Source organism: Thalassophryne amazonica, chromosome 19 (genome assembly GCF_902500255.1).
Source record: "Thalassophryne amazonica chromosome 19, fThaAma1.1, whole genome shotgun sequence".
Classification (NCBI taxonomy): Eukaryota; Metazoa; Chordata; class Actinopteri; order Batrachoidiformes; family Batrachoididae; genus Thalassophryne; species Thalassophryne amazonica.
In genome coordinates, this window is record NC_047121.1 from 32,636,096 (window position 1) to 32,651,035 (window position 14,940).

The window sequence follows — 14,940 nt, forward strand, 5'->3', positions numbered from 1 at the left end:
TACTCAAGCAAGTTCAAATTGACTGAAGATTAATCAAGGGGTCAAGGCAATTGGGATCAAAGATCATAGTTTGAGTTTTGTACTCTAGCACCAAATGTGGCACCCATAGGGAGGCTGGTTGTGGAATTGCACAGGTAAGGTCAAATTTGCCAGAGGTCAGTCACTGGAGCCGAGCTCACACCTGCCTGCCTGTTTGTTTGTTGCCTTTTGCTGATTTTTGCCAAACTTGCTTTGCCAATGAAGGCTGATGTTGAAATTGCTGTTAAAGAATTCATTTTGGAAATGGTTAAAGAATTTAATTTTGAAATCAAATGTGGCAAACACTGCAGTAGATACCAGAACTGCATTAGCAAGGTCAGCCAGAGGTGAAAGTCAAGGTCATTGGTGTCAAAAGTCAGATTGCTGTAGCCCTTACTGCCTTCATGCCAATGGATGCTATTACAGTAAGTAAAATCTGCACTTCCATTTTGCATGCACTGGGTTCAGCCAAACATGTCTGCGCTTCTGTTAAGAAAGTTAAAATCCCCCAAACATCATTTAAATTCAATCAATGACAATAAAACATGAAGCACTGATCTGAAATGTAGCTGTTGTCATGGCAACCTGTGCATTTCAGCCTCAGAATCAACAAAACACTCCGTGTGCATGCTACAGCAAAAACACAAAGCTGCTTGTGTCTAAAATAATCACATGGAACAAAACACACACACACACACACACATTAAATGGATTTTCTTGCAAGTCAGAACAAAGTTTCAAAACATTATCGGACAGTATTTGAGTGCAACAACAGCAAACCAAATACCATTTAAAAAACATCAGTTGAATGAATCAATACATAAAATTTAATAAATCAATACAAATGTAAAAAATAAATGAACCTTCACATGCTGCCAGGACCTGTGTGCAATTAAAGACTCATGCAGCTTTTGACATAAAGCCTAAATTCCCTCTTTGTTTCTTTGTCACAGCGTTCCTTTGAGTTAGTTTTGTCTGAAGAAGGTCAGCTGCTTTGACCGTGTGAGAAACAACATAAATAAAATAAGTAGAGGTGTACAAAATCTTGGCTTGTCATTCAGTAAGATTCTCGTTCGTAGCCATGTTACGGTACAGGGCTTGATGTCAGACGTCAGCGTGCTGACAGTGTTTTTAATGCAAAGACGTGCTCCTTTTATACATCAGCTTTAGTGGTACCTCATGATGGGTGTTCAGTACAAAACGGCAATCCCTAGACACTACTCACACAGTATACTCTCAATTATACAAATTAATTTAATTAACACTGCTTTTACAGGCAAATTACAAGTATTCACAAAGTGAGTCATATTTTTTGACAACAGAAGACAAACTGAATCTATACATTCGTAACGCTTTCAAAAAGTGCACAATCTTCAACTCAAGACGGAAAATGAACAAAGCACAAGAAAGTAAATTGATTTCCTGTGATGAAAACCTTTATGTATCGATGTCGTGTTGCAGTAACAAGAGGAAGAAAGACAAAAAGAATCATGTGCCTGTATAATATAGTGACAACACATCTGCACCAAGTCATGTAGCAAAATATGTGTTAAGGCCAAATTGGGGATTTGACCAGATCGGATATTACAGTATATGTCAGACGTAGAATATTCACAGTGGGAAAATGAACGTAAATGTTACCGTTTTTGACCTCCTAGATTTAGAGGACAACATGGAAGGGTGGAGTGAATTAAAGCTAAAAAATGATTCTGAGAATGTTTGCATGTAACCATCCCAGAGCCATGACAATGCAAAGGCGAGTACTAGATTAGTGAAAACTGTCACAAGGGGTGGTCGCCCCCATGGTGCCGTGTTAAGACCAAAACCCAGGCCTGTAGTGATGAGGTGAGTGTTTGGGAAAGCAGAGTTTCACTTTGCAGAGTGGGATGGTTCCGTCCCGGCACTGCTCCTCATCCAGCTGATCCAGCAGGTTTTCGTTTCTGCGTGGGGAGTAGGGAGTTGGAGCTTCCGCTGGGGATGGCGGGACTGCTGGATTTCTCTCAAACTCTACAGTGGGCGGAGTCTCTGTGCTGGAGGTGTTGGCAGAAGACTTGTTGTTACCAAGGCTGATTCCACAGCCTCTGGCCCTCATTTCTGGCCAAAACACATCACAACGTGCCCGTGGAGAAGGTCGTGGGCGAGCCACAAAGTCCAAAGTTTTGGGTCGCTCGAGAGCGCAACGATGACGAGGTGTTGGAGGAAACACCACATTTGGATCAGGGAGCCGGGGTACTTCAGAGCAATCTTCTGTTAATCCCCTCAAACTGTCTGAATGAAGTGAACAGAGAGAGAACAGTCAGACAACTTCAATTAACAAGAGTCATCAGGAGATGATATATCGCCCCAGTCCCCACAAATCAGTAATACGAAGTGCACACTTATGCTAAATATGAAAGAAATTGGTCAACTGGTTCTTGAGATAACACACTAACAAGGGTGGCAATGACAATATCTTGAACATCTTGCTGTGACCTTGAAATTGACCCCAAGGTCACTGTAATCGACTGGTGTTGGGGGATCACCCAAGTACACCCTCATGCTAAATATGAATGAAATTGGTCAACTGCTTCTTGAGATAACACACTAACAAGTGTGGCAATGATAATACCTTGGACATCTCGCTATGGCCTTGAAATTGTACCCAAGGTCACTGTAATCGACTGGTGTCGGGGGATCACCCAAATACACCCTAATGCTAAATATGAATAAAATTGGCCATCTGCTTCTTGAGATAACACACTAACAAGGGTGGCAATGACAATATCTTGAACATCTTGCTGTGACCTTGAAATTGACCCCAAGGTCACTGTAATCGACTGGTGTTGGGGGATCACCCAAGTACACCCTCATGCTAAATATGAATGAAATTGGTCAACTGCTTCTTGAGATAACACACTAACAAGGGTGGAAATGATAATATCTTGGACATCTCGCTATGGCCTTGAAATTGTACCCAAGGTCACTGTAATCGACTGGTGTCGGGGGATCACCCAAATACACCCTAATGCTAAATATGAATAAAATTGGCCAACTGCTTCTTGAGATAACACACTAACAAGGGTGGCAATGAAAATATCTTGGACATCTCACTGTGACCTTGAAATTGTCCCTAAGGTCACTGTAATCGACTGGTGTCGGGGGATCACCCAAGTACACCCTCATGCTATATATATATATATATGTATATGTACCTCTGTACACCTTGAACTAGTTTACACAAATCCTCACGCACTCACTCATCTTTAACCGCTTACTCCAATTAAGGGTCATGGGGCTTGCTGGAGCCTATCCTAGGAGCCATAGGGCGTGAGGCGGGGTTCACCCTGGACAGGGCATCAGTCTGTCACAGGGCCACATATACACAAGACAAACACATTCACACCTGCATGCACAACTACAGACAATTTTAAACTTTCCAAATCACCTAACCTGCATGTCTTTGGATGTAGGAGGAAGCCGGAGCACCCGGAGGGAACACAAACAAACACAGGGCGAACACACAAACTCCACACAGAAAGGCCACAGGTGGGAATCGATCCCATATTGCTGTAGTGATTTTCTTGCTGTGAGGCAACAGTGCTAACCAGTGTCGCCATATATTTTATTTATCCTGTAATTACTTCACTATACTCATCTGCAATCCTGTATATGTCTATTCATACACTATTGTACATACTGCTTATTTAATCCAGTATTCTATTGATACATTACAGTACATATCCATCTGTATACTATCCATCTCCTATTTGTCTACCTCACTCTTAACTTTACATATTACTTGATTTGCACTTGGCATTTAATGCTTTTTTGCTCCACTTCTGGTTGGAGGTCAACTGAATTTCATTGTTTCTGTACCTGTACTCTGCACAATGACAATAAAGTTGAATCCAATCTAATCTAAAACCTAAATTAATCTAACATAAATTACAGTTGTACATAGTCAGAGGTTTCCATACACACATCATGGACTTGGATGTCATGGCAATAGTGGGTTTTCAATTATTTTGTGGACTGGTGCAAAACTTTTAATTTATAATGGGTTTTCTGAAATTAACAAAGGCATAAAATTAAACATAAGGCCTCAAGATATACAAACACTTACTTAGATTATGAATTTGAAAGTGCTGAAAGTTCCCAAGTGTGTTTTCACAACTTGCTGCCACTTATCATGATGGACTACAGCTGGTAGCTTCTCTATGCCAACATAAAAATGATTTGTTTGACAGCACTCACTGGATTAACCAACACACAATACGATGGGAAAGACCACAGAGCTCCATGCAGATCAGAGAAAGACTATAGAGTTACACAAGCTAGAAATAACTCTTGAGACCATTGCATAACAACTACAGATTCCAAGTTCATCAGTTAAAGCAATTCTGTAAAAGCAACACGTTATTTGGAGGGGTTGCTATTTTTCCAGTGTTTGGAAGAAGGCTGAAATTATCACCCTCAGCGGAGAGGAGCTTTGGTTGGATGTCAAGAATAACCCATGAACCACCAAGGCACATGCCTGCCATTAACTGGAAAGTCGCTGAAATAACAGTGTCACTGTCTACAGTCAAGGGAGTCTTACATGGTCATGGAACAAGAGGCGGGTGTGTTTGAAAGATGGTCCTGCTATAAACTTGACAGTATCAAGCTCAGTCAAAGTTTGCAGCTGACCACTTGAACAAGGAAAAACCTTTTGAAGTAACACTTTTACGGTCAGATGAGACAAAGACAAAGATTAAATTGTTTGGTCACAGTAACCAGAGGTACAGTTGAAGAGTTCAGATGCAAAACCCAGTATCTCCAAAACCATAAATTTTTAGTTGAGGCCAACATGTACTTGGCTGTCAAGGGGACCATCAGTGTGCAAAATATGTAAGATTTTGAACAAACTGTTTTCATTTTATTGATGAAAGTCTGTGCATTTCCAAATATGGTTTCCTTTAAATATTCATTTTCAACTGCATTTTTCTCCATAAAAAAACAAAACAAAACAAAACATCTCTGGGTTTTGCATCTGAACTCTTCATTTAATATTGGTGAGGCATTCATCCCCAAAAACTGTACCAAATGGTAATCATGGTAGTGATAGGATCATGCTCTGGGGCTGTTCTGCTGCCACTGGAACTGGTGCATTGCAGAAAGTAAATGGAATAATGAAGCAACACTACCTCAGAATTCTTTAGCAAAACCTCAAACTGTCAGACGGTTGAAACTTGGACACAGTTACAACAAAATGACCCTGGATCCTGGTTGAAAACCACCAAGGTAAACCACCAGTTCATACCCACCTCCGGAAAGTAGCTATCTGCCACAGCTAAGTGACACATGGGCATCCCCTTGGCATTTTTCAGTTGGTGGGGTCCTCAACACTGAGGCTCCTACATGCTGCATCCTGCACAGAGAGGTGCACCACATGGCCATCATGTTGTAGCTGATGTTCTCACACAATGAAAGTAGTACACCTCATCTGACTCTTCCTGAGTTTGTGTTCATCAAAGCCATTCCAAAAGTATCCAAGTATCCCTCACAGAATCCTCGTACCAAAGACACCCATTTTCCACCTTAGCTCACCGTTTAACCCTCTGTGGTCCAAAAGCATACAAAAATCATTGATGTGGACTCGCCGGTGAGTCCATGGACCCCTGAGGGTTAAACTCCAGGGATCCCAACAGTAATACTGGAAGCACCAGGACCTTGAAGTCAGCACAAACAGACACACGTCTGATAGCTGAGGCTGGGAGATCGTTGAACGCCTGGATGTTATTCTTGATACATGACAATTGCAAACCCAGACACAATTGGGGGACCATGATGTGAAACACACATCAAAGCAAATTAATGGAAAAAGTACCAGAATTCTGTCAGAAGCATGCTGAGGGTTACCACAGGTATTTGGTCAAGCTGAAACACGCTCAGGGACATTCAACCAAATATTAGACATGCTGTAGGCCCATGTGTAATTTTGTCCCTGTGTTGATTTCAGAAATCCCAAAATAAATTTGAATTTGTGCACCAAATTCTTGCTTCTTATCTATTAACAACATACGCATGTTGCACCATCATTGTGGCACAGAAAAAGAACAGAAATCATTGAAAGCTTGATATGAACGTAAATATCTGACCACAACTGTAAATATTTCAAATAACTAATAACTAAATATAAAAGCTGCCCTGTAACTGAGAATAAATATAACTGAATAATAAACTAAAGGCTAAGTGAATTCAAATAGTCAGTATATATCTGAAAGTAAACATAAGTGAATATAAATCTAACAGAAATATGAAGATAATTTAAAAACTAATTGAATCATAAAGAAAAGTGTAACTCTTTACCTGTGCTTTCTAATGTTGTTTTCTCTATCAATGGTTCGAGATTATTAGGAAGACTGCTCTTCTTGATGGCGCCGTCTGATGGTGTTCGACGCAAGCTACGTGATGAACTTGGGGCACAGGGTACATGAGTGGGCGTAAGAGACTGGCGAGGGTTACGCTTGAAGCTCTCCAGATGGGTGTTGACCAGTGGATTGACAGGAGTTTGGAGCGACTGATGCTGTGTGATGTAAGGGTGGCGAGGCGGGGTAGCGGGATGTAAGACCAACAAGTCTTCACTGTCGGAATGCAGCAAAGAGCGAGTGGAGGTGCAGTCCGACACTGATGACAAAGACAACAACGTGTAAGAGATGGGCAGAGCTCGTTCCGGCAACGAGGGCGCTGAGGGTTTAAGCGGGCTTTCCCTTCGGAACAGTCTACGATTCGAGGGGCTAGTGTTCCTCTTTTGACCCCCTGTCCTGTGAAAGAAGCTCTCCCATCGTGGTTTGAAGCTTTCCTCTGACTGAACCAAAGTCAGCAGGTCGCAGCCCAGTCCGACGGCCGCTAGCAGAGCTCCACAGCCCAACAGGACAAGCTCAGAGCGCCGCACCGCTCCGGGGTTCTTCCTGCTTGGGGGTGTTGCTGGAACCTTGTTGCTGGGGCAGTACTCCTCTCCATCACCATCAGCGGAGGTGGTAGCTGTTTGTCCTTCTTTGTGGAAAGGGATGCAGAGGTAGGATTGACCAGGAGAATTACCGCGCTCGGTGGTAAAGCAGCAATCTTCATTTTCTGCAATTATCATTCAAAAACATCATGGAGAAGGTACAGCTGATATCACAGCCGGTGTCGCCGACCGAAGGGTCCCCCTTAAAAATCGTTCCGCCCTGCCTTCACAGCGCATGCGTCATTTCGGTGCGTCCGCAACAATTCACCGATTATCGCCTTGTTTCTGCTGTTTCTGCACTCCAGTCATCATCTATCCCAGGGACAGATATCTGAAGCTTTTGTACAACAATCATTTCCACATAAATTCAGCATTATTTCATAATAAAAGACGGCGGACCGATCAGAAGGCAACAGCAGCACGTCTGAGTCTGACTCTCTGAGTCTGACTCTTTGAGTCTGACTCTCTACACCCAAAGCGATCAAAGGGAATGATATGATTATTAACCATCAGATGACAAAGTAAAACCTCTTAAATAATTTTAAAGTCAATTTTAAGCAGAAATGAGGCGATAATCAATGAATCGCTACTGACGCTCTGAAATGACGTACGCGCAGCAGCACGTCAGACTCAGACATACTGCTGTCGCGCTCCCCCATCTTTTATTATGAAATAATGCTGTATTTATGTGGAAATGATTGTTGTACAAAAGCTTCAGATATCTGTCGCTGAGATAGATGATGACTGGAGTGCAGTTTGAAGCAGAAACAAGGCGATAATCTGTGAATTGCTGCTGATGCTCTGAAATGACGTATCCGCAGTGAAGGCAGGGGGGGCCAATTTTTAGCGGGGACCGTTCAAACGGCGACACCGGTATCTTACGCAGACTGTTCATGTGAGAAAAACGACACCTGCTTACCCATTTCAACCAGGCTTGGGACTCCAGGCACTGCTGGACTGTGCCTCGGTGACCTGCGCAGGTTTGGGGCACTGCAGGACCGCTGTCTGCTCGCCTCGTGTGCAGGCTTCACACTGCCAGTGACAGCCAATAAAAATAATGAAAGACTTCATTTTCACACTAACCTTGTGGATTTGTAATCCTGCGGTCTTACTTGGCATCAGCGCTGTGCTCCCTGTGCGGTCCACACCCGTGGGATCTGCCTTTTTTCCTGGAGCCCTTCCTCTCGCAGTCCTCCTCACTCTGTTGCAAAGCAGTGTTGCGACCCCAGGCTGTACACCCCTCCCCTGGAGTGACTGTAAATCAGCAAGTTGAAGAACTGAAGGCAACAGCAACTTTTAGCGAACTGATAATCTGGTGATCTGGTGCCATATTCATAAAACATCTTGCAGCTAAAAGTAGCTTTTAATTCACCGATTTAGGGAAAACATGTAAAAATTGTGGGTGTGTCAGTCCTAACTGTTAAGATTTTGCTCTTTAATTTACAAAGCTTCTTAACATAACGTAGCTATTAGAGCCTATAAGAGCTGGAGTTACAGCAGTCCTGCGGATTCCTACATGTCCAACACCTACTTATAGTCAGCCTGCCATGTACTTTATGATGTCAGCTTGACAAAAATACAGGTTTCTAAAAAAAAAAAAAAAATGCGTCAACGTCCTTTGTGCAGTTAAAACAACATTCTTTACTTTCTGTAATGTAACATCAGCAGGAATTTAAATCAATCAATCAATCAATCAATTTTTTTATATAGCGCCAAATCACAACAAACAGTTGCCCCAAGGTGCTTTATATTGTAAGGCAAGGCCATACAATAATTATATAAAACCCCAACGGTCAAAACGACCCCCTGTGAGCAAGCACTTGGCTACAGTGGGAAGGAAAAACTCCCTTTTAACAGGAAGAAACCTCCAGCAGAACCAGGCTCAGGGAGGGGCAGTCTTCTGCTGGGACTGGTTGGGGCTGAGGGAGAGAACCAGGAAAAAGACATGCTGTGGAGGGGAGCAGAGATCGATCACTAATGATTAAATGCAGAGTGGTGCATACAGAGCAAAAAGAGAAAGAAACAGTGCATCATGGGAACCCCCAGCAGTCTACGTCTATAGCAGCATAACTAAGGGATGGTTCAGGGTCACCTGATCCAGCCCTAACTATAAGCTTTAGCAAAAAGGAAAGTTTTAAGCCTAATCTTAAAAGTAGAGAGGGTGTCTGTCTCCCTGATCTGAATTGGGAGCTGGTTCCACAGGAGAGGAGCCTGAAAGCTGAAGGCTCTGCCTCCCATTCTACTCTTACAAACCCTAGGAACTACAAGTAAGCCTGCAGTCTGAGAGCGAAGCGCTCTATTGGGGTGATATGGTACTACGAGGTCCCTAAGATAAGATGGGACCTGATTATTCAAAACCTTAGAAGTAAGAAGAAGAATTTTAAATTCTATTCTAGAATTAACAGGAAGCCAATGAAGAGAGGCCAATATGGGTGCTCTCTCCTTCTAGTCCCCGTCAGTACTCTAGCTGCAGCATTTTGAATTAACTGAAGGCTTTTTAGGGAACTTTTAGGACAACCTGATAATAATGAATTACAATAGTCCAGCCTAGAGGAAATAAATGCATGAATTAGTTTTTCAGCATCACTCTGAGACAAGACCTTTCTGATTTTAGAGATATTGCGTAAATGCAAAAAAGCAGTCCTACATATTTGTTTAATATGCACTTTGAATGACATATCCTGATCAAAAATGACTCCAAGATTTCTCACAGTATTACTAGAGGTCAGGGTAATGCCATCCAGAGTAAGGATCTGGTTAGACACCATGTTTCTAAGATTTGTGGGGCCAAGTACAATAACTTCAGTTTTATCTGAGTTTAAAAGCAGGAAATTAGAGGTCATCCATGTCTTTATGTCTGTAAGACAATCCTGCAGTTTAGCTAATTGGTGTGTGTCCTCTGGCTTCATGGATAGATAAAGCTGGGTATCATCTGCGTAACAATGAAAATTTAAGCAATACCGTCTAATAATACTGCCTAAGGGAAGCATGTATAAAGTGAATAAAATTGGTCCTAGCACAGAACCTTGTGGAACTCCATAATTAACTTTAGTCTGTGAAGAAGATTCCCCATTTACATGAACAAATCTATTAGACAAATATGATTCAAACCACCGCAGCGCAGTGCCTTTAATACCTATGGCATGCTCTAATCTCTGTAATAAAATTTTATGGTCAACAGTATCAAAAACAGCACTGAGGTCTAACAGAACAAGCACAGAGATGAGTCCACTGTCCGAGGCCATAAGAAGATCATTTGTAACCTTCACTAATGCTGTTTCTGTACTATGATGAATTCTAAAACCAGACTGAAACTCTTCAAATAGAGCATTCCTCTGCAGATGATCAGTTAGCTGTTTTACAACTACCCTTTCAAGAATTTTTGAGAGAAAAGGAAGGTTGGAGATTGGCCTATAATTAGCTAAGATAGCTGGGTCAAGTGATGGCTTTTTAAGTAATGGTTTAATTACTGCCACCTTAAAAGCCTGTGGTACATAGCCAACTAACAAAGATAGATTGATCATATTTAAGATCGAAGCATTAAATAATGGTAGGGCTTCCTTGAGCAGCCTGGTAGGAATGGGGTCTAATAAACATGTTGATGGTTTGGATGAAGTAACTAATGAAAATAACTCAGACAGAACAATCGGAGAGAAAGAGTCTAACCAAATACCGGCATCACTGAAAGCAGCCAAAGATAACGATACGTCTTTGGGATGGTTATGAGTAATTTTTTCTCTAATAGTTAAAATTTTGTTAGCAATGAAAGTCATGAAGTCATTACTAGTTAAAGTTAATTGAATACTCAGCTCAATAGAGCTCTGACTCTTTGTCAGCCTGGCTACTGTGCTGAAAAGAAACCTGGGGTTGTTCTTATTTTCTTCAATTAGTGATGAGTAGAAAGATGTCCTAGCTTTACGGAGGGCTTTTTTATAGAGCAACAGACTCTTTTTCCAGGCTAAGTGAAGATCTTCTAAATTAGTGAGACGCCATTTCCTCTCCAACTTATGGGTTATCTGCTTTAAGCTACGAGTTTGTGAGTTATACCACGGAGTCAGGCACTTCTGATTTAAAGCTCTCTTTTTTAGAGGAGCTACAGCATCCAAAGTTGTCTTCAATGAGGATGTAAAACTATTGACGAGATACTCTATCTTACTTACAGAGTTTAGGTAGCTACTCTGCACTGTGTTGGTATATGGCATTAGAGAACATAAAGAAGGAATCATATCCTTAAACCTAGTTACAGCGCTTTCTGAAAGACTTCTAGTGTAATGAAACTTATTCCCCACTGCTGGGTAGTCCATCAGAGTAAATGTAAATGTTATTAAGAAATGATCAGACAGAAGGGAGTTTTCAGGGAATACTGTTAAGTCTTCTATTTCCATACCATAAGTCAGAACAAGATCTAAGATATGATTAAAGTGGTGGGTGGACTCATTTACTTTTTGAGCAAAGCCAATAGAGTCTAATAATAGATTAAATGCAGTGTTGAGGCTGTCATTCTCAGCATCTGTGTGGATGTTAAAATCGCCCACTATAATTATCTTATCTGAGCTAAGCACTAAGTCAGACAAAAGGTCTGAAAATTCACAGAGAAACTCACAGTAATGACCAGGTGGACGATAGATAATAACAAATAAAACTGGTTTTTGGGACTTCCAATTTGGATGGACAAGACTAAGAGTCAAGCTTTCAAATGAATTAAAGCTCTGTCTGGGTTTTTGATTAATTAATAAGCTGGAATGGAAGATTGCTGCTAATCCTCCGCCCCGGCCCGTGCTACGAGCATTCTGACAGTTAGTGTGACTCGGGGTGTTGACTCATTTAAACTAACATATTCATCCTGCTGTAACCAGGTTTCTGTAAGGCAGAATAAATCAATATGTTGATCAATTATTATATCATTTACCAACAGGGACTTAGAAGAGAGAGACCTAATGTTTAATAGACCACATTTAACTGTTTTAGTCTGTGGTGCAGTTGAAGGTGCTATATTATTTTTTCTTTTTGAATTTTTATGCTTAAATAGATTTTTGCTGGTTATTGGTAGTCTGGGAGCAGGCACCGTCTCTACGGGGATGGGGTAATGAGGGGATGGCAGGGGGAGAGAAGCTGCAGAGAGGTGTGTAAGACTACAACTCTGCTTCCTGGTCCCAACCCTGGATAGTCACGGTTTGGAGGATTTAAGAAAATTGGCCAGATTTCTAGAAATGAGAGCTGCTCCATCCAAAGTGGGATGGATGCCGTCTCTCCTAACAAGACCAGGTTTTCCCCAGAAGCTTTGCCAATTATCTATGAAGCCCACCTCATTTTTTGGACACCACTCAGACAGCCAGCAATTCAAGGAGAACATGCGGCTAAACATGTCACTCCCGGTCTGATTGGGGAGGGGCCCAGAGAAAACTACAGAGTCCGACATTGTTTTTGCAAAGTTACACACCGATTTAATGTTAATTTTAGTGACCTCCGATTGGCGTAACCGGGTGTCATTACTGCCGACGTGAATTACAATCTTACCAAATTTACGCTTAGCCTTAGCCAGCAGTTTCAAATTTCCTTCAATGTCGCCTGCTCTGGCCCCCGGAAGACAATTGACTATGGTTACTGGTGTCGCTAACTTCACAAAAATGAAGTCATAAATAAATAAAGCAGCAAAACAAAAAAGTCATGAATTTATAACAATGAATTCTGGACTTTTCATTAGATTTTTCTCAAACTGATTTTGTGTAATATCAAACATGGCATACATTAAATACGTTTGTGACACACAAGGTGGCACATACGTATATGTATGTATAGCATCCATCCATCCATATCCATTTAAACATTTATCCATCTATCTACCAATCAACTTGATGAGCCATTTCTACGACCACTCTCCTGACACCCAGTGGTCAGAGTAAGTAAAATACATGATAATTCGACCTTTTTATCTTGTCTTTTTTCTGCTATAAAAGTTTGTTTCAGCAGCTTTGTGATGCTGTCTAATGAATGAACTATTTTAGTGTATTAATTTCAAAAGACTCTGAGCGTTAAGATAAAGTGTTTCATGAATACACCCAATAATCACTCTGAACATATTGTAAAATGATTCTGGTACTTACGCTGAATTGCTCTCAGACGTGGCAACATTGGTGGACTGGTCGGAGGGCTGGAACCGCTGCTGAGCAAACTCCTGCGCCGATCATGTGAGGGTGATGCCTGAACTGTGATTTTGTGCTGAAAATCTAAATAATAATATTTAATAAAATTAAATTTGAATTTAATAAAATTATCTATATATATATATATATATATATATATATATATATATATATATATATATATATATATATATATATATATATATATATATATATATATAATATATATAAAACCCTATAAAATTCTACTCACAGCACCCCAGAATGACAACATGAAAAAGGTTTTTTGAAATTTTTAATTTTTTTTTCAAATTTATTAAAAATAAAAAAAACTAGGAAATCACATGTACGTAAGTATTCACACGCTTTGCTCAATACTTTGGCAGCAATTACAGCCTCAGGTCTTCTTGACTATGATGCCACAAGCTTGGTGCACCAATCTTTGACCAGTTTGGCCCATTCCTTTTTGCAGCACCTCTCAAGCTTCATCAGGTTGGCTGGAGAGCGTCGGTGCACAGCCATTTTCAGATCTTTCCAGAGATGTTCATTCGGATTCAGGTCTGGGCTCTGGCTGAGTCACTCAAGGACATTCACATAGTTGTCCTGAAGCCACTCCTTTGATATCTTGGCTGTGTGCTTTGGGTCATTGTCCTGTTGAAAGATGAAACATCACCCCAGTCTGAGGTCAAGAGCGCTCTGGAGCAGGTTTTCATCCAGGATGTCTCTGTACATTGCTGCATTCATCTTCCCTCAATCCTGACCAGTCTCCCATTTCCTGCTGCTGAAAAACATCCCCACAGCACAATGCTGCCACCACCATGTTTCACTGTAGTGATGGTGCCTGGTTTCCTCCAAACATGACACCTGGCATTCACACCAAAGAGTTCAATCTTTGTCTTCTCAGACCACAGAATTTTGTTTCTCATGGTCTGAGAGTCCTTCAGGTACCTTTTGACAAACACCAGGTGGGCTGCCATGTGCCTCTTACTAAGGAGTGGCTTCAGTATGGCCACTCTTCCATACAGGCCTGATTGGTGGATTACTGCAGAGATGGACATCTTTCTGGAAGGTTCTCCTCTCTCTACAGAGGAATGCTGGAGCTCTGACACAGTGGCTATCGGGTTCTTGGTCACCTCCCCGACTAAGGCTCTTCTCTCCGATCACTCAGTTTAGACAGGTGACCAGCTCTAAGAAGAGGCCTGGTGGATCCGAACTTCTTCCATTTACAGATGATGGAGGCCACTGTGCTCATTGGGGCCTTCAAAGCAGCAGAATTGTTTTTGTGCCTTTCCCCAGACAATCCTGTCTCAGAGGTCTACAGACAATTCCTTCATGCTTGGTTTGTGCTCTGACATGCACTGTCAAATGTGGGACCTTATATGTAGACAGATGTGTGTCTTTCCAAATCATGTCCAATCAACTGTATATACCCCAGGTGTACTTCAATTAAGCTGTAGAAACATCTCAAGGATGAACAGTGCAAACAGGATGGACATGAGCTCAATTTTGGGCTTCATGGCAAAGGCTGTGAATACTTATGTACATGTGATTTCTTAGTTTTTTTAAATTGTAATAAATTTGCAAAAATCTAAAAACAAAAATCACATTGTCATTATGGGGTATTGTGTGTAGAATTTTGAGGAAAAAAAAAAAAGAAGAATTTCATCCATTTTGAAATAACGCTGTAACATAACAAAATGTGGAAAAACTGAAGCGCTGTGAGTACTTTCCGGGAACAAAAACATAAACGCAACACTTTTGTTTTTGCTCCCATTTTTATGAGCTGAGCTCAAAGATCTTAAACATTTTCTA

At 41.3% G+C, this 14,940-nt stretch overlaps 1 protein-coding gene across 2 annotated transcripts in view; it reads right to left on the reverse strand.

Moving 5' to 3' along the window:
- Nucleotides 1–1,254: 1,254 nt before the first annotated feature.
- map3k9 (mitogen-activated protein kinase kinase kinase 9) overlaps nucleotides 1,255–14,940 on the reverse strand; it is an 82,134-nt gene continuing 68,448 nt past the window's right edge. For both annotated transcript variants that reach the window (XM_034194824.1, XM_034194823.1), the window contains 5 exons: nucleotides 13,090–13,212; nucleotides 8,098–8,239; nucleotides 7,905–8,017; nucleotides 6,346–7,110; nucleotides 1,255–2,286 (listed from right to left, as the gene is read on the reverse strand). In XM_034194824.1, coding sequence (XP_034050715.1) covers nucleotides 1,832–2,286; nucleotides 6,346–7,110; nucleotides 7,905–8,017; nucleotides 8,098–8,239; nucleotides 13,090–13,212 — 1,598 coding nt within the window. In that variant the 3' untranslated portion in view covers nucleotides 1,255–1,831. The remainder of the gene's footprint in view (nucleotides 2,287–6,345; nucleotides 7,111–7,904; nucleotides 8,018–8,097; nucleotides 8,240–13,089; nucleotides 13,213–14,940) is intronic.